This window comes from Oikopleura dioica, chromosome PAR (genome assembly GCF_907165135.1).
Source record: "Oikopleura dioica chromosome PAR, OKI2018_I68_1.0, whole genome shotgun sequence".
Taxonomy (NCBI): domain Eukaryota; kingdom Metazoa; phylum Chordata; class Appendicularia; order Copelata; family Oikopleuridae; genus Oikopleura; species Oikopleura dioica.
In genome coordinates this window covers 16940300-16962670 of record NC_137293.1, presented here as the reverse complement: position 1 = coordinate 16962670, position 22371 = coordinate 16940300, and the positions used below count along the sequence as shown (strand labels likewise).

At 41.8% G+C, this 22371-nt stretch overlaps 11 protein-coding genes and 1 non-coding gene across 14 annotated transcripts; 11 read left to right on the top strand and 1 right to left on the bottom strand.

The window, feature by feature from the left end:
• The first annotated feature begins 1176 nt into the window (after positions 1 to 1176).
• On the top strand, positions 1177 to 3263 carry LOC145703518 (uncharacterized). Its single transcript, XM_081780881.1, has 4 exons — positions 1177 to 2589; positions 2647 to 2818; positions 2869 to 3007; positions 3048 to 3263. Exons 1-4 carry the CDS (start codon positions 1263 to 1265, stop codon positions 3183 to 3185), a joined length of 1776 nt encoding a protein of 591 aa, XP_081637007.1. The 5' UTR covers positions 1177 to 1262; the 3' UTR covers positions 3186 to 3263.
• Positions 3264 to 3332: 69 nt separating this feature from the next.
• On the bottom strand, positions 3333 to 4291 carry LOC145703520 (uncharacterized). Its single transcript, XM_081780883.1, has 4 exons — positions 4030 to 4291; positions 3822 to 3984; positions 3560 to 3587; positions 3333 to 3518 (listed from the first exon to the last, which is right to left on the bottom strand). The coding sequence occupies exons 1-4, from the start codon at positions 4059 to 4061 to the stop codon at positions 3364 to 3366; spliced, it is 378 nt and encodes a 125-aa protein (XP_081637009.1). The 5' UTR covers positions 4062 to 4291; the 3' UTR covers positions 3333 to 3363.
• Positions 4292 to 4357: 66 nt separating this feature from the next.
• On the top strand, positions 4358 to 4430 carry TRNAV-AAC (transfer RNA valine (anticodon AAC)). Its single transcript has one exon. It is a non-coding gene; the product is annotated as a tRNA-Val (tRNA).
• A 64-nt stretch (positions 4431 to 4494) lies between these two features.
• On the top strand, positions 4495 to 6228 carry LOC145702492 (uncharacterized). Of its 2 annotated transcripts, none has more exons than XM_081779725.1 (7): positions 4495 to 4681; positions 4773 to 4877; positions 5108 to 5211; positions 5253 to 5649; positions 5692 to 5828; positions 5874 to 5984; positions 6086 to 6228. In XM_081779725.1, exons 1-7 carry the CDS (start codon positions 4605 to 4607, stop codon positions 6127 to 6129), a joined length of 975 nt encoding a protein of 324 aa, XP_081635851.1. In that variant the 5' UTR covers positions 4495 to 4604; the 3' UTR covers positions 6130 to 6228. The 2 variants fall into 2 exon arrangements, with proteins under 2 accessions (XP_081635851.1, XP_081635850.1); XM_081779724.1 differs by having other exon boundaries at positions 5874 to 6011.
• A 328-nt stretch (positions 6229 to 6556) lies between these two features.
• On the top strand, positions 6557 to 8996 carry LOC145703519 (BSD domain-containing protein 1-like). The gene is made up of 5 exons (XM_081780882.1): positions 6557 to 6787; positions 6836 to 6877; positions 7865 to 8104; positions 8159 to 8523; positions 8593 to 8996. The coding sequence occupies exons 1-5, from the start codon at positions 6767 to 6769 to the stop codon at positions 8900 to 8902; spliced, it is 978 nt and encodes a 325-aa protein (XP_081637008.1). The 5' UTR covers positions 6557 to 6766; the 3' UTR covers positions 8903 to 8996.
• A 77-nt stretch (positions 8997 to 9073) lies between these two features.
• Positions 9074 to 11742, top strand: LOC145705230 (deubiquitinating protein VCPIP1-like). Its single transcript, XM_081782689.1, has 6 exons — positions 9074 to 10537; positions 10582 to 10748; positions 10791 to 11087; positions 11132 to 11322; positions 11369 to 11563; positions 11604 to 11742. The coding sequence occupies exons 1-6, from the start codon at positions 9074 to 9076 to the stop codon at positions 11705 to 11707; spliced, it is 2418 nt and encodes an 805-aa protein (XP_081638815.1). The 3' UTR covers positions 11708 to 11742.
• A 37-nt stretch (positions 11743 to 11779) lies between these two features.
• Positions 11780 to 14287, top strand: LOC145705231 (ubiquitin carboxyl-terminal hydrolase 2-like). Its single transcript, XM_081782690.1, has 8 exons — positions 11780 to 12081; positions 12123 to 12487; positions 12774 to 12892; positions 12942 to 13158; positions 13203 to 13378; positions 13418 to 13507; positions 13553 to 13787; positions 13887 to 14287. Exons 1-8 carry the CDS (start codon positions 11873 to 11875, stop codon positions 14018 to 14020), a joined length of 1545 nt encoding a protein of 514 aa, XP_081638816.1. The 5' UTR covers positions 11780 to 11872; the 3' UTR covers positions 14021 to 14287.
• Positions 14288 to 14290: 3 nt separating this feature from the next.
• LOC145705235 (ADP-ribosylation factor-related protein 1-like) lies at positions 14291 to 15033 on the top strand. The gene is made up of 3 exons (XM_081782693.1): positions 14291 to 14449; positions 14491 to 14719; positions 14767 to 15033. Exons 1-3 carry the CDS (start codon positions 14320 to 14322, stop codon positions 15008 to 15010), a joined length of 603 nt encoding a protein of 200 aa, XP_081638819.1. The 5' UTR covers positions 14291 to 14319; the 3' UTR covers positions 15011 to 15033.
• Positions 15034 to 15141: 108 nt separating this feature from the next.
• On the top strand, positions 15142 to 16722 carry LOC145705232 (uncharacterized). The gene is made up of 4 exons (XM_081782691.1): positions 15142 to 15367; positions 15415 to 15808; positions 16191 to 16417; positions 16507 to 16722. Exons 1-4 carry the CDS (start codon positions 15142 to 15144, stop codon positions 16695 to 16697), a joined length of 1038 nt encoding a protein of 345 aa, XP_081638817.1. The 3' UTR covers positions 16698 to 16722.
• Positions 16723 to 16748: 26 nt separating this feature from the next.
• LOC145705236 (A-kinase anchor protein 14-like) lies at positions 16749 to 17495 on the top strand. The gene is made up of 3 exons (XM_081782694.1): positions 16749 to 16920; positions 16964 to 17108; positions 17307 to 17495. Exons 1-3 carry the CDS (start codon positions 16749 to 16751, stop codon positions 17440 to 17442), a joined length of 453 nt encoding a protein of 150 aa, XP_081638820.1. The 3' UTR covers positions 17443 to 17495.
• LOC145705233 (uncharacterized) lies at positions 17494 to 19576 on the top strand. Its single transcript, XM_081782692.1, has 4 exons — positions 17494 to 17711; positions 17843 to 18163; positions 18208 to 18312; positions 19349 to 19576. The coding sequence occupies exons 1-4, from the start codon at positions 17508 to 17510 to the stop codon at positions 19403 to 19405; spliced, it is 687 nt and encodes a 228-aa protein (XP_081638818.1). The 5' UTR covers positions 17494 to 17507; the 3' UTR covers positions 19406 to 19576.
• Positions 19577 to 19607: 31 nt separating this feature from the next.
• On the top strand, positions 19608 to 21960 carry LOC145705229 (uncharacterized). Of its 2 annotated transcripts, XM_081782687.1 has the most exons (9): positions 19608 to 19693; positions 19789 to 19983; positions 20033 to 20152; positions 20199 to 20285; positions 20336 to 20494; positions 20545 to 20690; positions 20733 to 21063; positions 21105 to 21354; positions 21406 to 21960. In XM_081782687.1, the coding sequence occupies exons 1-9, from the start codon at positions 19622 to 19624 to the stop codon at positions 21462 to 21464; spliced, it is 1419 nt and encodes a 472-aa protein (XP_081638813.1). In that variant the 5' UTR covers positions 19608 to 19621; the 3' UTR covers positions 21465 to 21960. The 2 variants fall into 2 exon arrangements, with proteins under 2 accessions (XP_081638813.1, XP_081638814.1); XM_081782688.1 differs by lacking the exon at positions 19789 to 19983 and having other exon boundaries at positions 19609 to 19693.
• The last annotated feature ends 411 nt before the right edge of the window (positions 21961 to 22371 follow it).

Genomic DNA, 22371 nt, shown 5'->3' with positions numbered 1-22371 from the left:
AGACCAACAAACAGATAGAAAAACTTTAAGACTGAGAAATGGAAACATGGAAAACAGAAGTTCACAACTCACTGCCAGTAATAGTTCGAAATGCACCATTTGCACAAAACGAAACAGGCACCGGCACCATGAGAATATTTCCGCGGCTAAACATAAACGTCAATTCGTTTAATCCTAACACTTGCAGCCGTATATACTCTCTGATGCGAACGGCAGCCGCGTAAATTTCGAACTCTGAAAAAGCTTTCGATGTACTTGTTCGATTCCATGAATATGCAGATGCAACGATTGTGCAGCTGAATAGATACGTGAACGGTGAAGAAACTGTGACGCCAGCCAGCGTTGTAATATGTTTACAAGGTCTGATGTCAAGACTAAATGAGGCATATTCTTCGTGGATGACACTCCTTACGGTATGATACACCTGTAACACGACAAAAATAAGTTCTAGGTTGCACGTATCGGAATAAACGACGACGATCTCGCACGAATACTTGAAGAACGAAAGACGCAAGTTGGACTTCTACATGAGTTCAAAAAAAAATTGAAATTGATGGATGCCCTATGGGCAGGTGAAATCGAAGTTATCATGCCACTAATGGAGAACTAAGGTAACATTAACAAAAAATAAACACAAAATAACAACAAGCAATAGAGATTGAACACATGCGGAGACAATACGACAATGATAAACAATGCGGAAAACTGAGCCTGTCAACAACTATCTGTAATAAAATGACGCGGAAAATAAGTGTCAGAATAATAGTGAATTATTAGACACAGATATTAAGCTATGATAAACAGGTTCCCTAGGGCAAAAAAACATAGCAGGCGCAGAAGGCCTACCGGCCTACGAAAACCCAGTTTTTTTTTCCATAATTTAATTTTTCTTTTTTTGGAATTTTATATACAAAATTGGAATTTTTCTCTTTTTTTCCAAAAATCTATTTTTGCAAATTAGGAATTATGCAAAGAAATGAGAAAAATCAAGATTTTCATCTATCCTTTTTTTCGGTTACATTGTAGCGAAAACCTTTTGTTACGTTCCATACTAGCGAAAACCTTTTTGTTACGTTCCATACTAGCGAAAACCTTTTTGTTACGTTCCATACTAACGAAAACCTTTTTGTTACGTTACATTCTTCATTTTTCCAAAATTAGACAAACCCCTTTACAACGATGAGCTTGGCCTTTGTGAATGTCCAGAAGGTCAAGTGGTAATTGATGGATCATGCGATTCTCCATGTCCCGAGGGATCTGAAATGGAAGCAGGTTCTTGCGTGAGCAAATGTCCCGAAGAGCAAATTTACAAAGATGAAGAGTGCTACTGTGCTGATGGCTCCCTCGCGTCTTTAACGAAGCCTTGTTGCGAGCTCGGCCAACATTGGAGCGCTGAAAAGAGCCTCTGTGTTTGCGACGGAGGAGACAGCTGCAATCAAGTCTGCCCAGATTCTCTTCCGAACCAGTTCCTCGATGTCTTCGGAAAGCTCCACTGCTGCGCGTCAGACCAAGTTTTCAATGTTCGTGAGCAAAAATGCATGTGCATGGGTTCTTTTGGATCGAAGAAATTCGCAGATCCTGTCGACGGAAAATGCTCTTGCCCAGGAATGAAACAGGTCATTACTGACGGAGCTTTTACTTGCGAACCATCAATTTGCTCGCCATCACAGATTTTCAGCCCTATTACGGCCCTCTGTGAGTGCCCAGCGGACAAGTATCCATTTGAAAATGACATGTCAGGAGAAATTGAATGCTGCCCAGCAGGGCAAAAGTGGTCGAATATATTGCTCATGTGTATTTGCATCGAAGGCAACATGCTTCCAAATGCAAATGGAGTTTGCGAAGAGGTAGAAGAATGTCCTCCAGGATGGTACTTTTCTGGCAAAACTCACGAGTACGGACAAATTCTAACGGAATGCCTCCCTGCCTGCCCAGATCCAGCGATGGTCTGGTTTGTTGACAGTGAAACAGCAGCTAATGTCACGAGTGTTTCTTGCAAATGCAAGGGCGAATTCAAATACACTTTGTCAACCGATGTTCCGATGACGAATTACGTCACGGATGGCTGGTGTGAACCAGAAGAATGCCCCGTCGGTATGATTCGCTCAGAAGACGTTTCCAATTTCAACGAGTGCGTGTGTCCTTACCACTGGCAGACAATCACCGACAACGGCGGATGCAGCTGCGACCATCCTCACTACTCGATGTTCTTCAACACTTGCACTTGCAAAGAAAAAGTGTTTGCGTACCAGGTTTTCGGGGCCGATGGAACTTGCCAGTGTCCAATCGGAATGGCGTACGATCCGGAGACATTTGGATGCAGAGAAGACTGCTATTTCTTCGGGGAAGATCCTTCTACTGGAGAAGACAAATGCATGACAAAGGAGGAGTTTGAGGCGGCTTACACGGCCAACCCGACGCCGAATCCTCTCACACAGATTGACGATACTTGCCCTGGCTTCGAAGTTGGCTGGAAAGGAATCAAGAGCAGTCGGGTCACCTTGAGGAGCTCAAACGACAATGTCAACTCGTACCAGATCCTGACCAACGTGAGAGACAACCAAAACAACGTTGATGTGACTAAAGACGGTAATTTTAAAAATCACTTCTTATTTTTTTAATTTTTCTCGTTTTATTTTCTCCTAGATTACATCGGTTTCCTTGTCTGGAGCAAGCGACACTGCGGCTACGCGTTCATCGAAGAGATCATACAAGGAGGCGTAACGATCAGTATGTGGGATCAATCCGACATCTACAAGCTTCAACAGGCTTATCTCAGTCAAGACAAGTCTCAAACTCAAACTGTTCTCCAATTCAAGTGCGCTATCATTGTTTTATCCTTTCTTTTCGTTGAATTTTCTCTTCTAGGGTTCAACACAACAGAGATGCACAAGGAAATATTATCGGAGGCAATCTGATGGTTGACGGCAAAAAGGATCAATTCTACTTGAACATCAATGTCGATTCCAGCATCGAATTCGCCTATGGAGAGGAATATTGCCTCACAGTAAGATCCGCAATTGAAACAGTCTTATGATTTCTTTTAGTCGTTCAATGTTGGAGTAATGAAATCCGCAATGAACTTCGGAGAGAACTACACTTACTGCGTTCCCAATGGCGGTAGCTACTGGTGGAGCAAACCAAGTAATCCATCTCTCACTCGCGATTCAAATCAGTCTGATTAGTCAAAACACATGACTCTAAGATTTCTTTCGTCCTTACAGGACGTTTTTAATTCTGTTTTAAGAGAATATACGGTCATTTTTCATTATCTTTGTTTACTCAAAATGCATAAAAATTATCAAGGTAAAGCCTTAACCGTCGGTAAAGGTAGTAACTTAAAAAATAAAAAGTGTAGGAAATTTATTTTCGTTGGAAAAGGCACATGAACTTCTGCGACATCGCCAAAATATCGCTTCCATCTGAAGCTTGCTTTTGTTTCCCAGTGTTGACTTTGCTTGGCGGTTCTGGCCGCGGAGAAGGAAATTGGTCGTCAGCTTCGACGATTTTGCGCATTTCTAAATTTTATGATAAAAATTTATTTTCTCGTGATTATTACCTTCAAGAACATTAATGATTTCATCACAGACCATGAGGATCATTTTCCGGGGTCAAGCATGACCTCAGCTTTTCTAGAACAAAAACGGCGCTGGTCAGAAAATTTTTGATAACACACCTTCTTATCACTTTTTTGGCGGAAAATCTTAGAACTATCTGGAGTTTTATATATCATTCGACTCGTCTCGACGAGCTCTACAAAACTAGACAAGAAGTTTTTTGACGAGTTCCAGGCCCGCGAAATTTTTTTTGAAATCATCACATGTTTGTACGTCGAGACTTCTGTTGAATTTGATGGTGAAGTCCGCTAAGCTCTGAAAAATCTTCGCATAGCTCTTCATGCTGTCCCCGAGGACTTTCTCCACCCTTTTCATCCGCGAACTCAACTTGACTTTGATTTTTTCTTGGGACTTCTTTGATTTTTGCCTAAAAGAATTATTTGAGGAATTATCTGTTTTATTTGGCACTTACGAATTAGCGAGGTTGCTCTTCTTTTTCTTCATCGGAGAGTTCTAACAGGAAATTCTCAAAAAATCTCTTTTTTCGGCAGTTCAATAGCTGGTGCGAATCAAAGTGAGCTGAAGAAAACGCCCTAATAGGTGAGAGTCGAAAAAGTCAGCTCGTGGAGATTCTCGATCAATGATGATTTCGACACTTGATATCAAAAAAGAACAAAATAAAATCACTGCTTCGAAAAAGTTCTTGTCAAAAAGACAACGGTCAGTAAAATCGTCGAGACGCTCGACTCGAAAGCCGAAATAAGTTAGAACATGAAGTATCTCTTCAGGTCACCCTTCAAGTTTCCGTAGTGTAGTGGTTATCACGTTCGCCTAACACGCGAAAGGTCCCCGGTTCGAGCCCGGGCGGAAACATGCTTTTTCCTTTATTCAACTTTAGCGTGAGTCATTAAATCGACCAATCGCCGCGCCCAAGCAAAAAAAGAGCAGCTCCTCACCGAGAAATTCGCCTTTTTTTCCCAGATCAGCCAGAGAACTCCGATTTTCACAAAAACTCAGAGAGAGAAAAAAAGAAGAAAAAAATAGAAGATGGGCGATCGGCATCACATGTCCCGACGAGGACCGAATACTTCGCTGTATGTCCGGCCAATTGATGCTTCTACCAGGTAAAATCTCGAATAAATAATTAAAAGGAAATTGTTATTTTCCAAAAGTAAAATTTCATCATATGAGAAATATGGTAATTGTTATTTTTAGACCTGACGAAATCAAGCTGCTTTTCCAGGAATACGGAAATGTCCGAGATGTACACATTCCGATCGACTTCAATACCCGCCAGCCTCGCGGTTTCGCCTATATTGAGTAAGCAGCCAAATATCAGGAAAACCCCATAAGGACCCAGAAGACCAGGACCATTTAAAAACAGGACAAAAAACAGGACTTTCTTTCGATCTCCCAAAAAATCTCAGGTCTTAGGATGCGAAATTATTCATAAAAAATGTCACTAGAAAAATAAGATTAAAAAAGTACAGTAGATACGCATGAACGAGTGGCAGAATCGTCTTTCTTTTAGTTTGTAATTCGTTTTACAGGTTTGAAACCATCGAGGACGCCGAGTATGCTCAGAAGAAACTAAACAGGACCCGCTTGAATGACAAAATGCTCCACGTGGATTTTGCGCAGGGCGATAGAAAAAGTAAAGACCAAAAGTTCAAGACGCATTTTTACTCTTACTAGCTCCGGGTCAAATGAAGACGCAAAAGGAAGCGACGGCCCTTCGACTTCAAATTGAAGAAATCAAACGAATGCAGCAAGAACAGATGCGAAAAGCACGAGAGGATGAAATGAGAAGGGAGGGAATTCCGATCTCCAAGTCGGACAGGGATGCCTACAGTGACAGGCGATACACGAAAAGAGACGACCGTGATCGTGACCGGGACAGACGCGATCGTGATCGAGGCCGAGATCGACGAAGCAGGGATCGAGATCGACGACGATCACGTGATCGGGATGACCGAAGAGGTGATCGTGACCGAGACGGTCGAAGAGGAGACCGTGATCGAGGCGATCGAGATGATCGACGAGGCGGAAGAGAAGAAGAACGCTCGAGAGATCGATCTAGAGATCGTGGAGGGTGAGCCTTGTCTTGAGATTTCGGCGTAAGTAGATATTTTAGCTCCAGACGAGATCGTGACGACCGACGAGGGAGAGGAGGATCCCGTGACGAGCGCGATTTCGGTCGCGGCGATAGAGGAGGTTTTCGAGATAGATCGCGCTCTCCAAGACGAGATCGTGGCGATCGTGACATGCGAGGTGACCAGAAGCTCTCTGATATTTCATTTACGCGGATTTCCTAAGTGAAAGACGAAAGACACATTGACGGGTACTCTGGCCAATACAACCAAGGCGGCAGAAACGATGATCGCGGCTACGGAGGTCATGGAGGCCATCATGATGATCGCGGATTCGGTAGTTACGGTGGCTCATCCCATTATGGTGCGTGTTGATTTCACTCTTTGAGATCAATGCGAAAAAATATGCAATTAACCATTCGTCAATGATTTGTTCAGGACATGATGATCGCGGCGAGTCGAGACCTAACTACGATCCTTGAAAGTCATGAAAAAGAAGCACCAGTTTTGTACTGCCCAATTTTCAATTCATGTATTAGGAAAATCTTTCACAAACAAATAAAACTCATTTATGTCATTAACATTTTTTGAAAAAATTGCAGGACAAAAGATCAACGACGATTTTCAAGAAAACGTAATTTTCTCAAAAGCGACGATTTCACCAGCGAGAAATTCGTTGTTTGACGGTTAACCCCGATTTTGGCAATTTTAAGATTTACGAAACCTCAAAGAGTTGAAAGAAGGCATGAATAATTTTTTATAGAATCTTAAAGAAGTCCCTAAAACCGGGGTTTTTAGTGAAATGACAAATTCCTCAAATGGTGAAATCGTCGTTTTTGAGAAAACATGCTTTTGGCTTATCATCGTTTTTCATTCTGATAGTTAAAAGTTTAGGCTGATAAGTAACCGGTGTATTTACATTCTATAAAGTTGAGAATTACCGACTTCGGACGGAGGAAAGCGGTGTTTGCCCGCGGGTCGTTCTCGTGACTCATGAAGGCTTGGGCCACCCTTGGGTAGACAAAAGACAAGACTTCTTTTATACCAACAAGAAAAACTATCAAAGGATCGGATATTCAACCGATCACTTCAAATCAGACCTATCAATTCAGAGCAGAGATGTCTTCGGAAGGCGAAAAGGTTTGGGAAACTATTAATGAATAGTGTTGAATTTGATTATTTGAATAGCAGAAGGAGGGTGGTGATGCCAGCCAGAGCTGGGGTGGATGGGTAGTGCTCTCAATTGTTATTTTTTCAACTTTCAATTCTGACCCTATTTATCAGAATAAGAACTGGGCTGGGCAGCCTGCGTAGAAAACCTGAAACAAGGTCCGGAGAAGAAGTTTACGCAGGTTTTTATAAAATTTCTCTAAGGACCCTGACACAGGATGTCAAGCTCAGGGGGCTGGGGGGACAAAAGTCCAGCACCAACTTCTGGGCGAGCTACCACACTGCGCTACTAGCCAAGATATGGGGGCGCAACGGAGCGCGCCCGCTGAAATCAAAAGCATTTGATGGAAAATGAAAGCTTACCATCTTTAGATTTTGAACAAGAAGAAGTGATTTAAATTATAAATAATAACTATTATTACTATAATTACTATTATTAGGGGGGGCACAATAATAACGGGTTCAATATTCTCGCTTGGGCTCATAAATTAACGGGTTTCAGATTTTTTGGGAGTTTTTACCTTCATCATTAATTCTACGTTCTCACTTGACCCTCCAATGATGATATGAGCAGAAAATATTTAATCTAATTGCCCCTTACCACGGGGCTTCGCCCCTTAGGTCCTAAAATGCCGGGGTCTAGTCTAGGGTTACTTAGGGTTACCTTCGGTAACCCTAACTAACCCTAGCCTATCCCCCTCGGGTGAGACTGTTCTGTCATTTTGCGCGGTGCCCCCTAACCCTAACCTTTAAATTAAGCCAATCATTAATTAAAGCCATTCATAATATTTATTAGTTAATTCATTTAGTAGAGGGGAGACTCATCAAGGCTCTTGCAGCGAGAGTGTTGCTCGCGAGCGCTACTCAGCGAGGGCCTGTATCGCGGTGTAGTAGCTCGGCCAGGAGTTGGTGCTGGACTTTTGTCCCGATTCCCAGCTCAGGGGGACCCGATTACGGAATATAAAATCCGATAAATCGGGTCCGCCCCAGACCCCGTTAAATAGGGTACCCCCCCCCCTTATCAAATTAATGAGAGCGCTTAAAAAGGCGTCTTGGGCGACAAACGCTGTCACAAGTGCTGTTGAAAAAGTAAACAATGTGGCGGAAGAATCCATCAACGCAATTTCCGAAGCCTCCGAGTTCATGCAGCGCGATCTGGAAGAATTCGCAAAAGTAGTGAAAGAGGATTCAAGTGCGATTCTGAGCGCAGCGACGGAAGCTTCCTATCAATCGATTAATCATTATGCAGGAGAAGAGATTGCCAAGGAAACCGCGAATTACACAAAGGTGAAACAACTTTTTATAAAAAAGAGAGAGTGGTAGAGACAGTTGAAAATCTAGGCTGGCGTGTCTTTGCTTGGAACTGGCTTAAGAACTCTAGTTGATGGAGTCGAAAAAGTCCTTCTGGAATCCGACCACGAATCCGAAGATGACGAGGAAATTTCAGAAAATCAGAAAGAAACTCCATCCCTTCCAGAGAACAAATCGCAAACGAACCTAGAAGAGCCCATTTATGAAACGAATCCGCAGATCTATCTTCGCGACCCTATGGATCCCAATTTCGACAGCTGGAAAGCGAATTTCAACAAAACTATCGAAGCCAGAAAGAATAAACTGACAGAAATCTTGATTGCCAGGACGAACGTTCGACTCATGTACAATAAACTAGTCCCGAAGAAAGCGAATCATAACGATTTTTGGGCTAGGTAAGTGATAAAAAAGGGGAAAAACTTTTTTTTAATTTCCAGAATAAGCAAAAAACTTATGTTTTTTAGATATCTCTATCGTCTAGAGCTGGAAGGATTAGTCCCTGACACAGATCACGTGCATGCCCCTGACGAACTTGAATTATCGACCACTTCTGCTCTTTCCGAAGGCGAAAAGCAAGGGGAATCTTCTCCGTATAGTGCCGAGTCTGAATCCCTAGACGTTGTAAATAAAGACGAAATAAAGAAGATCGCGGACAGCGATGAAGACTGCGACATGGACGATTGGGAAAAAGACCTCGACTTGGACATTACGGAGGAAGAAATGAACAAAGCGCTGGCGGAAGTTGACGACGACTGGGACTTTGAAGATGCTTGACAGTTACTGTCATTTTCTGTCAAACCATTCTGTACTGATACAGGTGCAAATATATATTCTATTCATATTCGAAAAAACACCAGTCGACTCAGGAACCTGCGTTGAACACCTGATTCGGGTACTCCTAAAGCGGCTCCAATTATATTTTGTACTGATTCTATTTGCTTTAGAATGGGGGGATTAGACAACGATATCGGTGTTTACGGTCGTTGTGGAGAATGTAATCAAATCGTTCATGCATTATCAAGTGCATCTTTCGTTTATTGCAGCGGCTGTGGAACAACGAATCCTCTCAATTCGCTGAAAAATGCACGAGAAAGTTCCGTCTGCGAGAAGCTGCTACAACACAGCCTTGATATGAGTAAATCGCTGGAGCTTGTGGCGTTTCGCGGCGTCCACAACTTCGAGGCGAAGCTTTTGTCGCCTTTCCTCAGCCGCTACGGGATGGACAGAGACGGAGCACCCAAGCTTTTGCGAGAAATGAACATGGGCGACACTTTCGACTGCGCACTTTTGGCGAATCGACATTTCCGAATCAGAGACAAGCAGAAAGCCATTCCTGGATCAGGAAAGGACAAAACAGTTTACCAGACCGGATATCTCGACGATACCCTCACAGTTGTCGCCGAAGCCAATCGCGTTCCAGAAGCACTTATTGCCGCGCATGCGGATCCGGATGGTCATTGCCTGGTTCATGCGATTTCCAGGGCGATTTCAGGAACTCAGCTTTTCTGGCACCCGCTTCGAATGTCTATCAAAGAACACCTGCAGTCAAATCTTCTTCAATACCGCAGATTAATGGTCAATTACGTCGAGGACTCCGAGTGGCCGGTGATCATCGACGAAGCCGATCCTTGTTATTTATCCGGCGGGGCGACTCTTGGATTGAGAAACATCCACGTCTTCGCTCTTGCAAATGTCCTCAGACGGCCTATCATCCTGCTCGATTCGCAAAACGGCATGGGCAGTGTTGGAGACTACTCGGCGATTTTCCTTCCCGTCCTGGCCGGACCGTCCAAATGCAGAGACAAAAGCAACAGGCCTCACCCGCCGATCGCGATCGCATGGGCAAGTCCAGGGCGAAATCACTTCATCCCCATTCTCCCAAAGCATTATTCCAACGACCAACACATCATCCTCCCGATGACAGTTCTACCTCCGGTCTGGCTCGTTTCGCAGGACGACTTGCAAGACTACGTGACCTTCAAATCGACTCCAAGTGGAACAAAGGGAATCCAGCTTGGCGGTGGGATCGAGTTTTCCGACGGTTATTTAGTCAAATTAATCGGCGCCATGAGAAGAGCGTTTTCAGCGGAGGAAAAGGTTCAGACGTTCATGATCACGAAACTCTTCCGCGATGTTTACAGAGAAACCGACTGCACCCCGGCTAATATCACCGCGAACTACAAAAAAGCAATGGGAGAGTCGCGGCTTTTCATCTGTCACAATTGCGGCTCGATCGGCGAAGTGGATTCTTCAGATTTGAAGCCTCTTGGAGACTCGTATGAATTAGTGAAGGAGCAGCAAGGCTACCTCCAAGACAACAAGACTTATCAGTTGCCAAACAACATGACCGGCATCTACGTTGCCGAGCACGATCAGCTTCAGCTCGTCTTCGAAAATAGTCACCCAGAGGTTTTTCTATGTTTTGCTTAGATTTTTTAAAATTTTTATTTCAGTGCCTGTTTTGCGGAACTCCAACAACGAGTGTGAAGCACAAAACGATGAGTCTCCTCGATTTGAAACGAAGAAGTGCTTCGAATGTCCAAAGACCAGCGGGGAAGACTCTGCCGAATTCAGAGAGCATCAACAAGAAGCAAAAAGCCATCGAGGAACAGACCAAATCGTAAGTAACCCTTTCTTCCTTCGAGTCTCACTAAAAATGAAGAGATGTTGCTGGCAAATCCGGCAACTTGCGAATCAAAATCTGTCTCTCCGACGGGCGCAGTGACGTGATGCAGTTTTCTTCAGATGTAAATACTTCAACCTTTCTGTCGCTGATTTCGCAAAAGTTCGACGTTCCAGTCTCCACCCTCGCCCAAATCCGATCGGGCCATCCTCCGAAACTCATGGACAAGACAAAATCCAACTCGCCCGTTGAATTTTCAAACGGCGATCGAGTCCAAGTAACTCTTCGATCATCTCCAGTCTCCAGCCCTGTCCCGACACCTTCTTCTGGAACAAGGTAAAAAACCAACCATTTTGATCCCTTTTCTCAAAAGATTCTAGAATCACGGAGCCTCTCGCTTCCTCAATGTATACAAATTCAATTCCGGAGAGCGTCAAAGACTTTTGGAAAGAAGCCCAGAACAAAGATAAAACCTTCTTCAACGCGCTGCTCGATGATATCGGCACAGGAAAGTTCACTTCGCTATTCAAAGAAAACGGCGGCTACGCACAGCTGACGCGAAATATCAAACGTAAGTTTTCATCAATTTTCATTTTCTAACGCATTCGTTACTTCAGGTGCTCCATTGGAAGAAGGGCAGCATTACAACTTGATGAACTTTCAAGATGTTGTATTCTGCTGGGAAGATGGGGCTTTTAAAGTCTGTCTGGGTCCAGAAAAACACAAAGAAATCAACGACGGATACTTGTATACAGTTACGGCGAATGATTTGAAGAAAAACTGCATGAACTTGTCAAGAATTCCCACCTCAGGTAATGCCCTTCTCCTTTCCTCTTTTATCCTCTATTGCAGACATTGGCCCTGGAATCTCTCGCATCAGCGGCACAGGATCAGCAACCCACGTTATCGATAAGACCGAAGAGCTTGCGCGCCGCCTCGCAAACCGAAAAAACTAAAAACCAAAGATGCTTCGCTCCTTTTATACTCCTTCATTTTAAAGTTTAAAATTGAAAAACCACAATTTATTCTTAAAAAGCTGTATCTCATGTTCACCGAGATTATTGTGTGATGTTCAAACATTTTCGGCAAATACGCGTTTTAGCATGAGACGGTAGAAGATAATGCCATATTCATACAATCGATATTCGTCGGACTCATATGGTTCGAGTAGCTCAAGTTCCTATGGCGTGAAAGACATCCTCGGTGGAAGGACATCTTCGTACGATCCGTCAGCGCACAGGAGTAGACCGTCGTACAGCTTTTCTTCGGATTTGGAGAGGACGAAATCGGAGGACTTTCGCCCAGCGACGAGATATACTGATGGTTTGAGGTAATCAACAACTTTTTATCAGCTTATAAAGCGGCTCTTAGGGACTTGGATAGTCAGCTGAAATCGTTCAAGTTATCTTCGTCCACCCCGTCCTACACATCAACGTCGAGCTCCCACTATCTGCGTCGTCCATCAATGGGCTCAACAGCATCATCGAACCTAGCTTCGTCCGGGCTTCACAACCGATACACCAGTAGCACCAGCGTGACCAGTACTTTACCTAGCCTTTCTCCGTCCAGCGGCACCTACAACAGTTCGAAATATGGAGCATCCTCGAGCTCCTCTTCCTCGCGCTACGGCGTCGGATCTAGTCGGACAAGTTTAATTCCAGTCAGTGGACAAGCGTCCGGGAGGTCTCGTACTACTTCTGGGACTCATACTACCTCATCTATTCGAACAATTACCGGTAAGAACCAATTTCATCCGATTCAAAACCATTTTGGAGTTTTCTGAAAAAATACACACATATATGGTATCTATAGAAATATACAGATTTCTGAATGATTCAAATAAGAAACTTGCGGATGTTAGCGTTTCAGAGCATGCGCCAAAAATTCCTCTTTTATCGATATTGCTGCTATCGAAAATGAGTGAATTGACAACTTTTCAAATTTAGAATCCTTTGGTCTTTTTTATACATTTTTTTTAAATTTCCGAATTGCCCAAATTTTGAACTGAAAATATGGTTCAAGGCGACCTGACGGAGCGAGATTCTCTTTCAAAGAGAAAGCGCGGCGGCTTGAAGAACATTGGAAACTCGTGCTATTTAAATTCTGTACTTCAATGTCTTTTACATTGTGCTCCTATGCAGGTTAGTTTAAACTAACGCTTAGAACGCATCAAATCAACCTCTTCTTTAGTCGTACTTAACAAAAGGCGGCTACGAAAGCGAAATCAATTCAAGATCAAAGACTTCGGGAAAAGTAGCAAAATACGCAGCCCAGTTATTCGAGGATCTTCTCTCTGGGAGCACTGGCAATCCGACGCTGGTAAAAGGAGCTGTCAGCAAAGCTAGTGGCCTCTTTCGAGGCACAGCTCAGGAAGACGCGCAAGAGTTTTTGCGCTGGTTCCTAGAAGGTAAAAATACTTAAAAGAATGACTTTCCGTAACAATTTTCCAAGCGCTTCATGATGATGTCTGCAGAATCGTATCCAAGCCTAGAATAACTCAAGAAGCAAAAACCGCATCCGAAGCTTGGCGCTTCTACAAATCGAGGGAGGATTCAAGCATTGTTGATATGTGTGTTGGACAGTTAAAGAGCTCTCTGACCTGTTCCGTCTGCTCCTACGTCTCTGAGGTAAGAAATTTACCGAGAAAACAAGCCTAAAGCTTTCAGGTTTGGGATCCTTTCTGGGACTTGTCGCTTCCGATTCCTTCCTTGGCAAGAGGCATCGACGACTGTTTGAAAGAGTTTCAACGCGAAGAGGTTTGAAAAAAATTAACTCTTGAATCTACAAAAATAATTTTTAAGATCTTGGACGGATCAGAGCAACCGAAATGCGAAAAGTGCAAGAAACGAAGAAAAATGTCCAAAAAGTTCTCCATCGAAAAATATCCTCAACTGCTAGTCATTCATTTGAAGCGCTTCGGCGACTCTACTGGCTACTCAAGAAGGAAGATTACCACTGATATTCGTTTTCCTGAAATAATGAGCATGGATGGAAACAAATACGAGCTTCAGTCTGTTTGCAACCATTTTGGAAGCAGTAAGTTTATCAAATTTCAACCATCGTTTATGGCTTGAAAATGTCTCAATTTATTTTTAAAATTTGTTTAATAAACAAATTGTTTAAAATGAATCCTAGTCGGTGGCGGCCACTACACAGCTTATGGCAAGACTCAGAGCGGCTGGTTCGACTACAACGACAGTCATGTGAGCTCAACCTCATCGTTCCAGTCCAAAGACGCTTACCTTCTTTTTTACACGCGAACACGATGAGACCCTCGTTTCTTCTTTTTTATATAAATAATTTGAAAAAAAAACTATTTAATCTAACTCATTTTCTTAATTTAAAAACAGCAATGAGCTGTTGAGTTGCATTACACAAAAAAAGCTTTCTCAGCGAAAAAAGACGACTCTGTGTCCAGTTCATTTTTTTATTCTTCAACTTTGTCTTGAATCCCAATTCTAAGCCTTCTTGAAATTTTAAGTTATTCTGTTTGAGCATTTCTGAAAAAATCGATCGTATTATTTCTTCTAATATTCATAAAACAGCGGTTAATTTTTGATCTTTAGAAATGTATACTCTTTTGTCAGGAGCGTATCGGCATTATTTTCAAAAAGATGAATATTGCATCTTGATTTTGGGACTTGACGATGCGGGAAAAACGACGTTTCTTGAGCAAACGAAGACGAAGTTCAGTAAAGGTAAATTACTCCTTTATTTCTTTCCATGACATCAGACATAGAGTACCGAGGAATGCCGTTGAATAAAATAACCACGACGGTCGGCCTAAATATCGGAAAAATCACAACGCAAGGAGTGAAACTGATGTTCTGGGATCTCGGAGGACAGGAAGAGCTCCAAAGTCTTTGGGACAAGTATTTCAGCGACTGTCACGGGGTCATTTTCATCGTTGACTCCGCTGATCCAGATCGACTTTTGGAATCAAAAAGGGCTTTCGACCATGTTCTTAGGTACACCTTTTTGATTGTAAATGGTGATTTATATGACTGTTACATAGCTTTTCTACGCTGGACAGCGCCCCACTTCTGATTCTCGGAAACAAGCAAGATATCTCCGGTTGCCTGCCTATTCTTGAGATCAAACACGCCTTCCACGACTGCTCAAACAGAATCGGCTCGCGAGATTGCATGATTCGCCCCTGCTCAGGTCTGACAGGAGCAGGCGTCACAGAAGGAATCGAGTGGATGGCAAAGTGCGTCAAGCTGAATCCCTTTCGCCCTCCGCGAAGAGATAAACGATGAAAAGCCGACTTAGCCTACTAAATCTACTGTTTCTTTACATTCTGTTATTGTGCAATACTTCCGGTGAATATAAACTGTATATAATCCAAAGTCATAAGCGAACGCGATTTAAGAATGAGTCGATTCATGGGATGCCGATCACTTTTCGCATCCGCCGGCATCGGAATCGGAATTTATCAAACTTCAAAAACATGGTCAGCGCGAAGGAAGAAACGAGCGCAACAAAGGTTTATGGCTTCATTGGAATTCCTGACACCCATTCGTTGGAAACGTTTCTGAGGTGGAAGAATATTCCATTTGAGAGAGTGGAAGTCAATCCGCTCAAAATTGAGAGCATTTTTGCCGATACTGACTGCGGTAAGTTCTCTTTGTTGATTTCAAAGCCAGTTTTATCGGAATTTAAGATGCTAAAACACCCTTTGACATCCCAGTTTTGGAAGAAGACGGGGTCTACATCTCTGGCTCCAGCCTCGCCATATCGATTCTAGAGTCCCAAGAAAACTTCGCGCGAAACAACGAATTTTATTCACTAGAAGAACTGAAGAAACGATTTCCAAAAGTAAAAGTGGCTTGGCAAACCATGGAAAGTGCGCTCAACAAGTTTTTATTCACCCAAGAAAAAGTTATGAACAGATGCTGGACGCTTCATCCCGTTCAGGATAAATTGGACGTTGATATGGATAAAGAGACTCTTCGATTTCATAAAATTACGAAGAGGGCTAACAAAGCGAGGACTTTGGCTGATGAAGAACTAAAGCCTCTGCTGTTGCATACAATGCATCTTGATTATTCTCAAAGGTAAATTTCATGTCCCTACAATTTTCCAAAGATGCATAAGGTAGATTGCATGAAAAAGGCGAAGTATGCAGCTGTCTTGTTTTGTCCAGATGGAAGCTGCAGATTTTATGGTGACGCTCTATTTTTGAGAATAAATAGAGTTTCTAGCAAATATAGGCGCACATGAAAGTCTTCTTTGAAATTCTCCGTTTCAATTTATAAAATGAATCAATAAGCCGTAGAGAAAATCCGTCGATCAAGGTTAAAAAATCTCATCCTGGAAATGAATTACATGTGCAAATACGAGCAAATAAATGTCACACTGATAATATGGGTCAAGAATTTTTGTTGAAAATAAATTCCTAACTGCAAAGTCACCATATGCTTTATCATCGATTTTTAGTTTCCGCAACACTTCAAAATTTTACGAAAACGTCGAAGTCCCGCTTTACTCAAAACATCTCACTCTAGCAAGTTATGCCCACGCCCGCAAAAGCAACTACAAAGACTATTTATCCGGACGCAGGAAGGTAATCGAAAGCGGCGAAAAAGGGGCCGACCACGGAACGCTGATGGGCTTCGAATCTGAAGGCATCTGGAACGAAATCGCTTCGAAAATCGCCGATCTAGGCCCGGGGTGCTTTTCTCTTCGTGCTCTGCTAAGCTTTTTCTTCAAATAATTGAAGCGTGAAGCTGAATTTCTCATCCCTTGAATCAAGCAAAAATCAAATCGAAAAATGTTTATTTCGGCGGAGAAAAGCCCAATTTCGCAGATGTAGAGATCTTTGGACTTTTAAACTTCCTGGACACTTATGAGCCCGAAATGTTTGAGAGAAGATCTGAACACTGGATTTTAATTGACTGGTATCGAGATATGAAGAGTATCGTTTACGGGAATTCTGAAAATTAAAAGTTCTTCCACGATTCTTCAAAAAACGCGACAAAAAGAGCTCTTTTCAGAATGGAAGCAACTTTCGATTTGCTGCCCGATGTTTCGATCGAAGGCACTTGCCCGACTGGCCCCTCGGGCAACTGGGGAAGCAAGGGAGAGTACAGTACTGTCACTGCAATTAATAATATCGACAACTTCGTGAAGCAATGGGAGATTAGCGAGCAATGGCTCCGCTGCACTGGTAAATCAACGCATATCCACTCAAATTTGACTTTATTTTTGAGATTATCTGGGAGAAACCGACGAAGAGTTTTCAACACTGCACACTTACCGAGTTCGATTTTCCATTCCAACGAAAATGAATCCGATTCCACGAGCATCTGCATCCGTTTACTTTTTCATCAGAGTTTCAAAAACAGAACCAGACAAGTAAGACTCAAAAGACTCTTGAAAAGATTTCGCGACTAAATTTGTAGGGGCGGTCCGTTTTGTCGCTCAAAAATTGTCCGTTCATCCTATTTCTCTATTTCCAGCAGATCAGAAGTTAATATGCCCACTCACGAAAACATTGTCGCATTTTTGTAGCATAATTTCTCCTCCCTTCTTTCACTAACGAACTCCTTCAAGCTATCCTGTTGAAGTCGTCTATCAAGTTGAGGGCAATCGTCTCGTCTTCCAGCCTGGCCGTCATGTGTTCCGAGAAAAGTGGCTCCACGACGTCCTCAGATCTAAAAAGACCATGCTCGAGCACGTCGATTTCTAAAAACTCAACATTCCGATATCTTTTCTTTTCTTACCATTAAAATATATTTTTCTTATCCTCTAAAAATGTCAATTTCAGAAAAAATGGATGAAGCGCTAAAAGAGTATCTGACAAAAGTCCTCTCGGAAAGCGTCGTAGAAGTTTGCGATCAACTGGGAGCGATGAAAAATCTTCTCGCTTTCAGCAATTTGGATCGGATGCGAGACGATTTGAAGCAAAACGACAATTTCGCCAAAATCTCCATGCTCGACGCGAATCTCTTACTTTGGGTAAGTTTCATTCGGGTCGAAACCTGTGTGAAAACCTGACCCAGGGTGCTAAAAGAGCGTTAAAATCTGCCGTATAGCGGGTTTTGGAAATGCATTTTTGCCGGTTTGTGAATAATTAATTTTGGTTTCAGATATCAAAGTATGTTCGTTTCGAGAAAAAGCTCCCTGCAGACAATATCGACGATTTGATGGTTCTCCGCGACACCTGGAAGACCGAGCAAGAGCAGGAAAACTTGAAAAAGCAAAAAGAAACCGTCGCCAGATTAATGAAAAACGTCGAAGACCTGGAAACTGCGCTCAGCGAGAAAAGCAAAGAAGCGGAAGAGTTGAAAAGCAAGTTCGAGGAGGCAGAAAAGAAACTCAAAACGCTGGAAGCATCTTCAAAAGAAGAGAAACAATCACTCGAGAAAAAGATAAAAGAAGACGAAATCGCGCTAAAGAATAAAATCTTGGTTTGTTTTTTGCAATCTTTGTTTTTCTAACTTAGCTCTTGCAGGAACTCGAGAAGGAAAATGCCTCGCAAATCGGCGAAACTTACACTTACAAGGAGCGGTTAAAAGAGACGGAGGCCAATAATGCTGATCTTCGAAAGTCGCTCAAGGTTCAAATCTCAAAAATTCTATATAAAATGTAATATGCTTTCTTTCATATCTAGGGTGGCAAAAAATAATGGTTCGAAAAGTCTGGGCTCGGCAACCGGCGAAGAAAGCCCGAGTCAGGTTCTGGAAGATCTCAAAGCGGTCTCGCAAAATTACCTTTTCAATCAACTTTCTTTTAGACCCTGACTCAGGTTTTCTTCGCAGGTTGGGGAGCCAAGTCAGCACCCCTTCGAGAATTTTTCCACCCTAGATGATTTTCGAAAAATGTTTTCAGAGCAAAAAATCACTTTTTAACTGTTAGTGCCATCTTCACCGCCGTCTCAAACCGAGTCGAACGGTATATGTATCGCTTGAAAATTCTAGAGTTTCGGGTACTTCCGGTCAGATTTACGAAATTCTAGTATTCCACTGCCGTTTTTGATACAGAAATGGTACTATGGCATATAGCATGTCAAAATGACCGCTAGAACGTGAGGAGTGCAGGGGTCTCAAAAAATAAGTACTTTTGCAAAGAAAAGTACCTAAAAATAATTATTTTGTGATTTTTTAGCACTAAAAATATCAATTATTAATTTTTTCGGGCAGAAAGCAGATGTATAATCAAGTTTTATCTCTTATAAATAAATCTACAAAGAAAACTACATTTAAATCGAAAATTCCGTCAAATTTGATATTTTTAGTGCTAAAATATCACAAAATAATTTTTTTTAGGTACTTTTCTTTGCAAAAGTACTTATTTTTTGAGACCCCTGCACTCCTCACGTTCTAGCGGTCATTTTGACATGCTATATGCCATAGTACCATTTCTGTATCAAAAACGGCAGTGGAATACTAGAATTTCGTAAATCTGACCGGAAGTACCCGAAACTCTAGAATTTTCAAGCGATACATATACCGTTCGACTCGGTTTGAGACGGCGGTGAAGATGGCACTAACAGTTAAAAAGTGATTTTCTGGCCTGAAAACATTTTTCGAAAATCATCCTAGCAGAAGTCCTTCTTTCATAATTTTTCATCCCTTCTTCAACCCCATTTTTAGAAATTAGGCAAAAACAACCGGACAACAATCAAGCTCAATCGCAGCGCGTTCCCTTAGACGAGAAAAAAAAAAACGAAAAAACATGTATTGCCAGCACTTTCCAGAAAAACTTCCATCCTCCTCTTTACTGCCTTTTTCTCTCTCCCCTGAAAACTGAACTATTGAAAAATATCGGTGGCCACGCAGGTGCACAGCCTTCTCTCAGTGTAATTCATAAAAAATATGAGCACCGAAGGTTCTAACACTATTTCTTAAGAATTTGTGATTGATGAGATGAGTCGACGAGTGACAGTGTCGACGACATCTAGTTTCAAGGTTCTGCCTGAGGCATCGGAACAACCGGTTGTAAGTTCCATTCAGTAGTTCGTTTTGTAGTCCACCAATTTGCTTATTACAATTTGCTTATGGTATTTATAAAATCATTGATTGCCAAAACTTAGTCGCGGAAATTGCCAAATCCTCGAAAGGAAGGAACAGCTGATTTCGGCCACTTTCGCGGGGCAGATGATCCCACTTTCCACCAGATTGAAGTCAAGCGAATAATCTCAGCACCGCCAATCTCGATCTCGGCTAAATCAAAATCGCATGAGTCGAGCAATTCTACTAATCACGCAACTAACATTCAAATATCAAGAGTAATTACTTGAGTCTCACTCTTTACCTTATTTTAATCCTTCAAATTAGTCACGTGACTTGCGAGGAGATATCTGCCTCGAAGAACGAATGTCGAGAATAGACTCTTTTGCGGACAGACTTTTGAGCATGGCGGAAGGTCTTCACGACGATATGACCGCGCAAAATGAGGTACAGTACTTCCCATCTTTCCCCCTTGAAACTGACTGTACAACAGATCGACGAGCTGAATGAAAACTTAAACGGACCAGCGAGGCCGAGAATAATCAATCAGGGAAAACGGGAAATGCGGAAAAACAAACGGGTAAGTCTCATTTATTTTTTTTTCTTTTGGAGATTCCTCCATGATTTCAGATCATGGCAGAAAACAAGGAACTACGGCATGCGCTCGCTGAGCATCAAACAGTGCTAGAAATGGTCATGGATAAATTCCGCAAAGTCTCGACTCACGCAGCTAAACTGGAGCGGGAGCGATCCCACCTCGCTCCTGCGAATAAAACTTATGAACTAAGAGTAAGTCAACTTCCCTTTGAACCGACTAATTTGCTCATCATTTTTCCTAGAAGGAAAACCAAAAGCTGGCGGATAGAGTTGGAGACATGATCACAATTATGACGATGGCGGCGAGCAAGTATCCCACAGACAACGACTCGTATCTTCAAGCTAAAACGAAGTTGAAGCAACTTAGAGATGAAAATCAGGGTCTTCGGTAAAACTACCTCTTTCAACTTTTTTTTCAATAAAATTTTAGCTCCTTGTTAGCTCTTTCTCAGCGAAATGGATCGCATAAGCTTGATATGCTGAGTCCTGTTGAAAAAACCGACCCTTTGCCCACCAAAATCGCTGTTTCTGATGAATCTGACGATGAATCGGCAGAAACTAGCAGCACAGCTTCCAATGACACCGTCCTTTCGAACGATGGCTCTGAGAAATGCAGTGACGAATCCGATCCTGTCGTCGACGGACCCCCGTTCCATGATTTCATCGAAGCAATGGTCAAAAATGCCATTGATTCTCGACAAAAAGAGCTAGCAGAGGAGAATAAGCGGTCGGAAAATGAAGAATCGTTTTTAGAGATTGAGGTAGACTCATTTTATTTTCAACTGATAATCATCATTTTCAGTCGGTTCAAAAAGACGAAGACACGATAAGTTTGTCGTCCAATGCAAGCACGATCGTCGAAAACGGCTTTGATCCGATTGAAAACGAAGAAATCGAGGGAACAGAAGAGGATAAAGAGGAAATCAACGAAGACCTCTCGAATGAAGCTTTCCAGGCTGAAATCGATCAACTGCTCGAAGTCATCAAAACGGAGGAAGGGAAGATTGATAGATCCGCGAGTCCAATTTGCGCTGACGATGATGTTTCCCCAGGTACTAATTACATTTGAAATGGGACGAGTTGATTTGAGCCCTGTTTTTCAGATAATAGCGAGCCAGAAGAAGCCACCGCAAATCCGCAAATTCCTGCTTCAGAGACCTAAAAACAGCTGCTTCCGTCTAGCTTCATTCAAGTTCATTCCCTCGTCCAAATTCAAGAGGCTATCAACCACTGATCACACAAATCTCATCTTCGCTAGTAAACTCTTCTTTTTTTCTTATTCATTCATCCAAAAAAGAAAAAAGACTAAAATTCTTATCATGTACCTCAGCCTTCATCAATGTATCAATTAAATTAAATTTAATTATATTTATCAAATATAAAAAAACAGAATTTCGCATTTTTTTATTTTCCAAAAAAAAAAATTGCTAAATAACAAATATAACAAGTAATTACTTTAATTATTGTCACTTTATTAGACTTATCCCCAACAGTTCAATTGTTTTTTTATCAACATCTTTTATCCGTTTACATGAAAAAAATTGCAACACAATCAATGTCTTCGTACAAAAAAACAGCTCATTCAATATTATTTTTTATTCTAGTGTATTTTTTCCGATGCAAAAAAGTTTTTGTTAATAAAAACATGATTTCAAAAAGTTTTTACTGAAAATATCGATTTAACTAAAAAGATATTTCACTTGTTGTTTCATGAAAAAGCAGAAAATGAATCACACTTGTGACCCCCCCATCAAGATGAAAAAAGTCAAAATTTTCAAAATTTTTTTGCTTTTTTGGGTAGTTTTGACCACGAGGAACAACTTTTATTCAGAAAATTTTTTTGATCTTATAGAAAATTTTGGCAGAAATTGACTTCAAAAATTGAAAATTAACTTTTTACATTTCATAAAAATCTTTAGTTCGCTATTTTTTAATGGTAATTAAGGGTTTACCAACCATAAAAACTATTTCTATCATAAACACGAGTATAAAAACGTAATTCAGGGCAATTTAGGCAATGATTACTGAAAATGTAAATCTTGAAATTCGACTAAGATTCGACTTATAAA